Genomic DNA, 12,303 nt, shown 5'->3' on the forward strand with positions numbered 1-12,303 from the left:
CCGCCTAAAAAAAAAAATAATATAAAAGAAATTAATCCGATATAAATTTAGACAACTCCGTACACGATATTTTATTTCTTGATTCGCTTAATCAGTTCCGTCGGCGAAAGCTTACTTTGCAAAAATTATATTTTGTTGCACATTATAATAAATTTTTTCATTAGTTGTTTTGCTTGGTCACAAGGAAGTGTTACTTTAATTGGATCCTCCTCCTCTACCTGTGTAAGCTCTTCATATACTCCTATTTAAATATTCCAATAACACTGATAGACAAGTGGATGCAGCACCAAATACTACATAGAAATAATTTTTGTTTTGTTGTGACAGCTTCTTATGATTTTACTATATTTTTCACTAAGTTTCGAGATCAAAACAGGGTCAAATGACAAGTGTAGCACTCATTAAGATAATTGTTATTAGTTTCTCAACATGCAAAGGAAGTGCATCCAATTTTCCTAACAGTTTTTGCTACCTACATATGTATGTGATGAACTCGATTTCAGGTTCTAGTGACGCTAAAACAAAGGAAGGAGTTTTTGTTAGATCTCAGATCAGAAAATTCTCCAAAAAGAAATATTAGAAGAAAACTTGAGTTCATTAGAGAAATCTGCCTTGGAAAAGGCTCCTTAAGGAATTTTCCATCAAAACGATACCAGGGCATCCTTAAATTGTATAAGTAACGTCAAGCTACCACTCGAGATTGATACACCATTTATTTTCTCAGTTTTTAGCACTCTATCAAAGCCTATGCGCTCAAAGGTATGCGATGAAACATCGGACATTGTCTCATTGCCCGTTTCTGCACCTGCTTCCAACAGAGCTGGTGCGTTCATTGTTGTTCGCTTCTCTTTTACTATAATTTTCTTTTCGTCTTGTTTACTAAGTGCGACAGGCTCGTCTTGTACACGATCTCCTTTATATTGTTGCATCAAATCTGAGAAATCCACGGACTTCCAGGTATATTTTTCCACGGGATAACCCTTGAACTTCTATAATATTTGAGGAAATATTTCATCTTTCTTTTACGCACGCTGCGAACGCAAATTTTTTTAACGAGTCGGTAACAGCATCACAAGCTGCGGCATCAGTTTATTATGCTTTCATATTGACCTTTCTGCACTTTTAAATTAAATTAGCCAATCAGTTAAAGAAATCGAAGACTTTACTCAAATTTTCTACTGCTAAAATAGTACAAATGTTTTTTTCAAACATTGTAAACGAATGTAAATTGCTTGTAAAAAATTACACCATTCTATGAAAACGATCTTGATGAAACCGAATTATTTTCTGAACTTGAAATTGCAAGCTATAAATAGAAGGATTTTGTTTTGCTAAAGAGTCGAAGAAAAATAAATTAATTAAAGAGACCGAAAATACGGATAGTTTAGTTAAGATTAGAGTTTAAGCTTGTAAGAAGATTTTTTTTAAATAAATAAATAGTATTAATGTTATAAAGAAAAACTACACATGCCTATTTGAAACGCGAGTGATAGCGAAGAAATTTTTTCTAGAAACAACATTTGAACAGCACTAAAAACCTAATTTTTTATAAATCTTCCCACGAGCGCAGTACATGGAGGCAACTGCGCTACACCCACCATATGTCGTACTAGTTGCCTTAATCCGCCCCTGAACAAAACCTTTAGTTTTTCTTTGCTATGATTTTTCAATAGTCATTTAATCATTCAAGGTTGGCACGTCCAACTTGACTAAGCCGTTGCTGAGCTTTTACTAGCTTTACTCAACATTACGTGTTACGTATTTTCAATTCGAATTCGGTTAGCTGTAATTTGCTAATGAGAAAATATTTTGAGTCAATATAACAAATATTTTGTTTATTTGAAGTTTTTAATTTTTTATTATCATTTCTAATTTAATGCATATGACCATTTTCTCACTCAGTCCTGCGATGCTATGCTGGAGGATGCTGAAGCCAAAGAGCTGATGAATCGCAACTTTGACTTGGCCATCTTGGACGGCGCGTTTCCCGAATGCGCACTGGGCATGGTCTATCATTACAAAATACCATTCATGTATATGAATACTGTAGGCTTCTATACTGGCAGTCTGGCGAAGTCGGGCAATCCAGGCTCATATGCGATAACGCCGAATTTCTATACGGGTTTTACAGACACAATGAATATTTTGCAGCGCGCTGCAAATACAGGCATACAAGTCTTTCAGGATATTATGCATAGGGTAAACTATGAAAACTTACCACCTTTTATGGTCGATTCTTAAATAAAAAACTCACGCTTGCTTCCATCTTCCACAGTTCGTTATAGCGCTCGTTTATCGCGTGTTGCGTGAACGCATTGGTACGCATATACCACACCCCTATGACATCTCGAAAAATGTCAGTTTCATATTGCAAAATGGCCACGCTGTAGTGTCATATCCACGCGCACTTAACCCAAATGTCGCCGAAATCGCCTGCATACATTGCAAACCAGCCAAAGCGCTCCCTAAAGATCTCGAAGAATTCATTGCTTCCGCTGGCGAATCTGGTTTCATTTATGTCTCGATGGGCTCCTCGGTGAAGGCCGCCAATATGCCGGAGTCATTGCGACGATTGCTAGTGAAGACGTTCGCCCGCCTGCCGTATCATGTGCTTTGGAAGTACGAGGGCGATGCATCGGAAATGCATGATCTTACACCGAATGTGCGCCTCAGCCGTTGGTTGCCACAGCAGGACATCTTGGGACATTACAAGCTACGCGCTTTCGTTACACATGGCGGTTTGCTGAGCATGTTTGAGACGGTGTACCATGGCGTGCCCGTAGTGACGATGCCAGTGTTCTGCGATCATGATGTTAACTCGGCTAAGGCGGAGGTCGATGGTTACGCAATCAAATTGCAATTGGAGACTTTGACAGTTAGTCAACTGTACAAGGCGATAATGAAGGTCATACACGATCCACAATATAGGAAAGCGGCGAGGTAAATCAAAAAATATGTGTACAATAAAATATTGTCATGTTGGATATAATTTTTTGTTTCCAAATTCTTGCAGATTCCGTCAAAAATTGTTGACTGATCAGCGTACTACGCCGTTGGAGACATCTATATACTGGACTGAATATGTATTGCGTCACAAAGGAGCCTACCATTTGCAATCGCCCGCCAGAAATTTGAGGTAAGCATTGCTAGCGATTACGTGAGAGCAATGAAAACAAATATGCCGCTAAATGGTCCTGAGGTGGGGATGTATTCATATACAAAACTTGAAATTGAAATTTGAAAGATCGAGCCAAGGAGCACCAAACCCTTCAGGCTAAAAAAACCCATTGTATTTAGAGCTCTGGAAAGAGTGTAGATAGTCAAACAAGAAAGGAGAAAAGTATCAGAGAAAGACTTAGGAAAGAATAAAAAAAAAAAAGAAAAAGGTAGTTAGTCCTGTGAGAATTTCCCAAATTCTTTGTCAAATCTGTAAATATCCTCCAGTTTCAGAGAACGAATATTACTCATTCTCACGACCCCTGCACTAGCAAAGGAGCCTCCTTCAAGCAACTTCAGGCTCATCGCGTCCTCAATGATGCCAATGCTGGTTATATGCTGGTCCCATGGGTTGTGTCCTGTAATAATACCGACCATAAATTGAACGTTTTTCCTTTCAACTTTTAGTAGAAACTTTGACAGTTTCTGTTCGGACTTGTCACAAAACACTTTGCAGTTCTGCAGCGTTCTAGACCGGACCATCGCTCTTTATGTGGATTGCAAACATATGTAATCGCTGATCCTATTTATGATTGCTGCAGCACTTATTCCGATTATAGGCTCTGGGCCCTGTGGGGGAACCGCTGATCCACGGTTGGCCAATTCATCGGCAATTTCGTTTCCTTGAACACCGGAGTGTCCTGGAACACACTGAAAACTCCAATCTGTTTATATAAATCTTACTTATGGACACATTTAGAATATATTCAAAATATAAATTAACTACCTAAAATTGTAAGGGTTTGAGGTAGGGTTTAGCGCTAAAAAAAACACTTTTTTTGTGAATTTTTTACAGAAATATGGCTTAAGATACTTTAATAAAATAAGTTACATGTTATTGTACATCTTTTCAATAAGTTTTTAAAAAATATTAATAACAAAATATTGACAAATAAGCCCATGACAGAGTTTTTTTGGAGATATGTTTTTCGAGAGGTGCTCTGCGGTGCCAATCGGCATTCGTCGTAGAATCATCTGAAACTAAAAAAGTCGAATTTTTCAGTTAAAGTATGACGTAATGCTCCCCCCTACGTTAATAAAATTTTTTCATTTTCATTTTTGTAGTTTTGGTGGCAAAAAAACGTAAAACGAGCATTTTTGGCGAAAAATTTCGCCATATTTGTAAGTGAAAAACAACCTTAAAAAAAAAAAATGAAAAAAAACAGTGTAGGGGGGAGGTATTTTTGATTTAGAAAACGTGTGCCAAATTTGAAAAGAATCGGTTGAATAGTCTCGGAGTTGTGATTGGCACCGACTTTTAAGAAGTCGTTTCGGGAAAAACGCGTTTGAAAAAATGACTCTGAGAAATTATCGATGCTCCGCATTCGAGGTAGAGTGCCTACAAAGGCTATAACTTTGAGAGTTCTGCTCCGATCCACTTAAAATTTTGACACAACATTCTTGAAATGATTTACTATAAGATGAGTGAAGAAAAAAAATTTCGATTTTGTGACCCTACCCCCCCTTAAACAGTAGGCACCAAAAATATATTTCCTACAAGGTTGCACCAACAACAACCACGCCAAAAAGTAGGCAGTGTTATTTCTCCCTAGAAATTAGCAACCACAAGGAAAAACTCAGGAAAAATAGCCTAAAGTGTATCTAAGATATATATAAGGTATAGCTCTCTCTTTCCTTTTCCTCTACGTTACATCTTTTTTCTTTCTCGCGCAACGAAAATGCTCAAAACGTTGCATGGCCTTGAAATTTTACTATCCGTTTTCGCTCGTTCATCGACGCCTAAGGAGTTTCACTTCAAAACCCAAAATTGAAAAATATAAAATGTACTTTAAAAAATGTTTTTTGGAGAAAAAATTAACTTTTTTTGTTTAAAATTGTTGGGCTAAATTTTTTTTGTTAATTTTAAAAAAGACCCTCCTCGGATTTTTTTCTCATGTTTTTTTTATTAATAACTGATACTATTCTATAAATCAGTACCTAACGTGTGTGTTCGCGCTTCGCTAAAGTGGTATTTTTCATTGATTCGCTGCCCATATGTAAATATAACACGAAAAGTTATGGGAATAACATTTTGGAATTACCGAACACAGTCTATGCTACCAATAAAAGAATAACAAAAAATGTGAGGCAAAGTATTTTTAAAAAAATGTCAAAAAAAAAAATGTTTTCCAAAAATTTTGGAATTTTCAAAATTTAACTTTTTCCCGAATAATTTTTTTCTGCTTTATCCTAAACAAAGAAGGGAATATTTCATTTAAAAAAACTTGGTACATGTTTTTTAACATTTAAGAAAATTATAAATTATAATAAATATAAATTATAAGTTTTGCTTTCAAATATTTTCAGTTTTCTTCTACTTTACTTATATTTAAGCCTGTAAACTAATTTTTAGAAACAAATACGATAATATGCAACATACTTGCTCCAAAAGTAATGAAAAAAAAAAATATATATCCATCCTGAACTACCACTATTTTTTATGTAGTTTGAAACCACGAAATTAAAAAAAAAATTTTATGGTTAAATTTTTCCTTTAGAATTTTTCTTTGTCTTGTTGAGTTTATTTAAATAGGTAATACATATGTATATGGCCATATTTCACGTCACATTTGACTAATTATTTTGACTATGTATACACCTTGATCAAAAAGTTCCTGGAATATATTCTACAAATTCAAAATACAAGTTTATTCCGCAGAAGTGATATTATCGCCTTTAAATTACTCCCGTTCAAAAATAACGCACTTATGCCAGCGTTTGATTCAGATAAAAATCAAATAGATAAAAATTACAGGGATCTATGTCGGGTGAATTCGATGGCTAATGAATGGTATTTGTATCGTTCTTGGTCAAAAATTCACGGATAATGATGGCACTGTACGACGGTGCGTTATCAGGATGTAAAGTCCACGAGTTATTTCCCCACAGATCCTTTTTGTTCAAATTACTTCACATAAACGTCTCATAGCACCCAAGTAATACTCCGTATTAACTGTGACTAAAATTTGTGGTTTACATACCGGTGCAATCCATGCTTTCTTTTTCGACTGAAAACGAAGTGATTTTTATGGTCTTGGTTCGTTCGAAGCTCTTCACTCACTCGCCTGATGTCTGGATTGCGTGCTTTACTTATAAACAAGCACCTCGTCTCCAGTCTTTAGTAATGATGTGTTTGGTGAATATTGGGTCGGATTCAGCCTTGGAAATATCTTTGGCGATATCAACACGGTCCCTTTATTGTATTTTGCATGAAATTCAGGTTCTTTGGGACCAACTATGCGGCAACACGGCGTTAACCCAACTTATTAATCAATGTTTTCCCCACAATAATGATTTAAGTGGTGAATTTACTTTTTTCTGAAAACGTAAAACTTTTTTCGCAAAATGTAAGGTATATATTGTATAAATGGATTCTCATTGGAACGTATGAATTTGGAACATTTTGACTTTCGTTTGGTATTCGAACACCTAATTTGCTTTCTGGATCAAATCAAGACTTGCTATTCAGGTTTTCAAGTTTCAGCAACCTTTTGTTGGCAAAACAACTTCAGACAAAGCTTCGAGTCTCACAAACTTTGAGTATGAACACTTGTAAGAACTGTCAACTTTCACCCCGATGCCCGAGGTGTGGCTATGAAATAATGAGAATGACACTGTAAAATGTTTTATTTTGATACGGCAAGTTGGATAATTTGTTTGTTTTTTATATTTAATTTTTTTTTTAAATATAGTTCATTCGCCTATAACAGCCATATAAATCCAAGCTTCAAACTACGTACTCGAAATTGTTCTAAAAATTAAAATTAAAATGTTCGAAATTTTGATGAAAGACAGTTTTTGCATTTTGGTTTTAAATTTGCACAAAGTTTGAAACTTGGAGTTATATAGCTTTGCAGGAGAATAAACTACATTTTTATAAAAAGGATATTAAAATGGAAAAAGAAATAAATAAATTGTCAAAACTTTTTCATAAAACCCTGTGCTATAATTATTAATCTGCATATCTTCACATCATTATTCTTTCAATATATCCTATTCGATGAAGTTTCACACAGAAGCGGTTAATAATCTTTTTTTTCAAACTATTAAATGAAGATCATTTGCAACTCCACAAAATACAAATAAACAATTCAAATTTCACCTCATCTATTTCTTTTCAGTTGGATCCAATACTACCTTGTCGATGTAGTCGCTCTCTACATGGGCGCCATCTATCTACTCTACTATCTATTGAAACGTTTGCTTTCTCGTCCCGAAGTCATACATCACAGCATACGTCAAACTCATCACAAAGTCAAAAAACTTAACTGATAGCTCAAAGTGAAAGAATCTTGGTGATATTTATTAATTGAAAAGTGTCTATGTATGTGTACAAAGTATGTGCGTTTGCTTCAACACACTCTCAGATACACTTGCTCGCTCAGCAAGCTCTTGGAAGAGCTTAAAGTTTAAATTCAGTATGGTCTTGTACAGTGTGTGTGAAATTATTTCGACTTTTTCCATTGTGTCGAAAAAGTATTTGTAAATTGTCTAATTACATAAACTTATTAATTTATATTTAATAATATGTACAAATAAATTTTGAAAAATAGTAAGAAAAACAAAAAAACAAAGAAAAATATCAACGCTGCAGAAATTTAAAATTTAAGTAAATATGGTTTAAAATATTTTATTTAGCTGCTTGATTTTGCTTATGCTATTTTAAATAATTATTTGAAAAATTTACAACAACAAGACCAAAGTCAAATGAAGTTTGAAACTACTGCGTAAATTGATTTGTTTGTGGAATGCGTTTGTTTTTGAGTTGATTTAATTTTTTGTTACATAAATAATACAATTTGTGTTTTTTTCAAGCGTTTCATTATTTAACTGTTTATATGTAGAATAGTCTGTCTGTCTGTTTTATAGAAGTAAAGGTACAAGGAAGCAATGAATAATTTTTGCTTTTACTCGTAGGTGCAATTACAAATTAGCTTTAGTTGTATAGACTTAAATAAAATATTTAACGAAAAAATAAGAAACTTTATTTTTTTTTTACGGATGCTTGTATTAGTTATAAAAAAATATGGCACTACTTATAAATAAAACCTCAAAATATTAAGTTGAAAAATCTGAAGTTTAAATTCAAAACTGGCAGCTATAATACGAATACTCGTATTCACTCAAGGTTTTCCCAAGCCGTATGCTTCCAAATACAGACTTTGTAATTTTTCAGCAATGAACCTTAAAAATACTGCTAAGATATAACCGGCGGTAGCATCAATTGAAAAACTGAAGAAGTTCTTCCCTTAACAGTGGAAATGAAGAAAATAAACGGTGCCACACGCTTAACTTAAGGCCAGGTTACCCTTGATTTGTGTGCTTTTTTAAATAAACTTTATTCATAGTACAAAATATATTTATTAATCAATTTTTTTACATGTGAAAAAACAAATTTAAATTGCTTAAAAAAAATTTTTTTTTTTTTTTTTTTCAAATGGTGGCTTTCAAAATGGCTGCTAAATTTTAGCTGATTCGTAGTTGGATGCCATCATATCTCGAAAACGAATTATCTGAAAGTAAAAAATCAAACGGTTTCATCTTCTGTATTGAATTGGTTATGACCGCAAGCAGAATCAAATATTTTTAATAAAAAAAAAACAAAATGGCGGACTTTTGAATTTTTTTCCACTATTTTTTCACTTTTAATTGTTTATAACTTTTTTAAATAACAATAAATGTTTGTGATTCTGCTTGCGGCTATAGCGAGACATCTAAGAAATAAAATGCTACTTGGATCATATTAATAAGTGGTATAGTTTTCAAGTGAGAGTGGCATCCATATGAAAAAACGTGGTTTTGAGATAAACGCGTTTAAAGTTTTTATACTTGAAAAATCGTAAAAAAAGTGAGTTATACTTACATATCAATTCCAGCTTCATACACAACTCCTTCCTGCTCTTCGTAGGCATCGTTCTGAAGAATCCTAGAATTTCTAGCAGCAGTTCTATGCTCCTTTGATGCTTCAGTAGCTTCATGCTCGGCTCGGTCTAGGCGCCTGTCGTTGGCCTTATCAGCAAAGCGCCTTGCTTCCAGGCCGATTTTGACACCCATAACTTCCATCACTTTTAAAACTGGTAAAAGTCCTTCATTAAAAATGCATGCAGCACTTAGAGCAGCAATTTCTAGAGTTTTCTTCCCAACAAACTTATGTTTAGGGGCTATGTTCCAGACACACGAGTTGTAACTTTCGTTGTTGTTCTGGGTGTTAGCCCCTAAACATCTCTCCAGCACCTTTTCATCGGTTAGTTCCTCGTAAATTGGCTGTAAAAGACCTTGAACTTCGTCATCAAAAGCTGGAGGATGGTTATAATTCTGCTTTGTAGCTACTGCCTTTTGATAGGCGCACCATGAATCTGCTCCGGCTGGGCAATACTGGTGTTGCGGCTTAGCATCGGTGGAGCACTTGTGAAAAAATGAGGCCAGAATTGCATTTTTCATGTCTGTCATAGAATCGGGGTGAGTTAAAATAGCTTTTTTGAAGTAACTAGATAATTTAGACAATTGCGCTTCAGTGAATTGTAGAGATTTTACTGCAGGTTGATCACTTTTTTTTGCCCTCTTTTTTTTGGTACTTCTTCACCTCGTTCTAATGCCTCTTTTTTTTCTTGCGCTTTCAGAGCTCTTTTCATTTTCGCAAGGTTTTTTTTGGCTTCTTTACCAAGTCGATAAATACTTTTGCCTACGTGTAAAACACATGCTTTTTTTTACTTTAAGAGCCTCACCGTACGATGTAGTACTCATACATAACACCGTACTTTTCCACAGACCTGAGAAACATTTCTTGCACTCCTTCAACTTCTATAAGTCCGGCACTACCATCATGATCTCTTGTGCAATTACCTGCTTCACAATGTTCGATAAACCAAGCATCAAACTCTGGCGTATCTTCGGGGAATTTCTTGGAATAGTTAGTGCACGCTTGGCAAATTTTCGACTTTACTACTACATCTATGACTTTATTTGTATACTTGCCGATTAAACTGACAATACCAAGTAGAGCTGTGAATCCTCTTTTTGGCCAGGAACCATCGCCCGAAACAATAAGCTTATCTTCGGGTAATCCTCTCTCTTTATTCATTTCTTGCTCTTCTTGAGCAGCTTTTTCAAAAACTGTTTTAGTAACAGCCCTCAGTGCTATATAAATATGCTGTAAGATTTTATAGTAGCCATTTAAACTTAATGCAGTTGCTGAGATATCCATTAGTCCACAAAAATTCAGTAAACCACAGAATCCAACTCCTAACAAACGCATTGTATAAACAATTCTTCTATTTATTTCATAACCATGGCTGATTTTTGGACTTGAAGGGATTGATTCACTCTCCTCACAATCACAGATTATTTCCAATTCAAAACCTAATCCTTTTTCATCACTTTTTGCAAATTCCACTTTCTTTCCACACTTTGCACAAACAACTCTCTGCTGCAGTGTAGCAAATACAGACCATTGAACGATCACGTAATTCAAAAACGGATGAATTTTTACTTCTAGTTTAGGATCGGCGTTTTTCAGTTTCTTTGCAGCAGAGCTGGTTTTTTCTGTACACTCATCTGAAGTATGTTGATTACCCAAAAAACTCCTTCTTTTCACTCTATGGTGCTGACCACTTTTCTTTTTCTTATCCATGATTAAAAGCAATAGAATGAAAAATTTACCGAAAAATTTTGAGAGCAAACGAACGAAAAATTTACCGACGCGTGTGAAGACTAAATCTAACCATCACCAACGAAAATTTCTCTTGTACTACCGTATATTATATTCGAAGGACGCTCTCTAACTGTAAAGGAGAGAATATTTTCGAAAAATAGAGAGGAAAAGAACAATAGCAGTCGATCCGAAGGCACACAGCACCTGCCGCTACCACAGGGGCCCGAGCGGCCGGATTTACCGCTTGGCGCGCACCGCTCCCCGGTCTTTTCTAGCTGCTTCTCGGTAGTGCCGACCTTCAGGACTAATTCTATATTATTTCTACGACTATTTACTAGCACTTTATGTAAAAAAAAAATTTTCGATTTTTTAAAAATGATCAGGGGTCTTAAGTTTATATGGATATAAAGATGCGCTGGCCCATTCAAGTGCTCTTGTGACATCTTTCTCCATAAATATGTTTTGGCTCGGTCTTTCATTCTCGCAAGTTTCTATGGATGAGTGATTTCTCAAGAATTATAAAACTTCGGCAGTCTACTTTTACGTCACAGTTCAATGCTAGTTTTTAGCCTTTACTTAGAATTTATATGGCAACTTATTTTATACCAAAGATTTGATTCCCTCTGACATTCCTCAGAATCTTCTTCTAAGTCAACATTATCAAATGCATGGAATTTTTTATTTTTATTTAGTGTATCCTTATCGTAAATCGCCTTCTATACCTGCCAAAGCTATTGAAGCTCTATAAGACCTGCTGCCTACAGATATCTGTGATAAATTTCGGGATAATTGCAACGCTCTCAAACAGAATGCATGCCTATCGTGGAAATATAATATTTGAAATTCGGTCGCTCAAAAATTCACCTAACTCTTCCCGGCTGAGGAAGATTACAGTGCTCTACAATTCTGTTTTGAAAATAATTTTTCCACACAAATCCTAGAAAGATGTGCAGAGAATAACGTGAAAAACCTTGACCCAGAGTCAGTGGCGATATTCCATAACGGTTCAAGATCATATTGTTTGGTCGGGAGTGCTATCCACGTAGAAGTGTAGAAGCTGAACCAAGTATGCGACTACTGCAGCGTCTCTCCAGTTAATTTTATAGCTATAAAAGGGGCTGCATTGTGGTGGGTAAGGGACTTGTCTGTTGTATCAACTCTGCCAGTAAGCAGCCAAAAAATCTCTACAACTTCAACTTCTCTCTGCTTCATCTAAAGTAACAGAGGATCATAGAGCTTTTCTAAATGAGCGAACTAAGCGGTGTGTGGAACCTTGGACTCAGAGACATACCTGGAAATTGCATCGCGAATAAGCTGGATAGGAGGGTAACTGATTTCAAAATCAATTCAAGCGAGCTTTGGATCAGGTTGGCCTACATCGCGCAGCCTAACCGTAGATGGATCACGCAGCCCACTTTTGAGGTAATAATATTGTA

The 12,303-nt window shown here is 35.3% G+C and overlaps 1 protein-coding gene across 1 annotated transcript in view; it reads left to right on the forward strand.

The window, feature by feature from the left end:
* Window positions 1–7,762, forward strand: part of LOC129246132 (2-hydroxyacylsphingosine 1-beta-galactosyltransferase) — a 72,952-nt gene extending 65,190 nt beyond the window's left edge. The window contains exons 4-7 of the mRNA XM_054884694.1: window positions 1,903–2,199; window positions 2,276–2,940; window positions 3,014–3,136; window positions 7,338–7,762. Of these exons, the coding sequence (XP_054740669.1) occupies window positions 1,903–2,199; window positions 2,276–2,940; window positions 3,014–3,136; window positions 7,338–7,488 (1,236 nt within the window). The 3' untranslated portion in view covers window positions 7,489–7,762. The remainder of the gene's footprint in view (window positions 1–1,902; window positions 2,200–2,275; window positions 2,941–3,013; window positions 3,137–7,337) is intronic.
* The last annotated feature ends 4,541 nt before the right edge of the window (window positions 7,763–12,303 follow it).

Source organism: Anastrepha obliqua, chromosome 4 (genome assembly GCF_027943255.1).
Source record: "Anastrepha obliqua isolate idAnaObli1 chromosome 4, idAnaObli1_1.0, whole genome shotgun sequence".
Classification (NCBI taxonomy): domain Eukaryota; kingdom Metazoa; phylum Arthropoda; class Insecta; order Diptera; family Tephritidae; genus Anastrepha; species Anastrepha obliqua.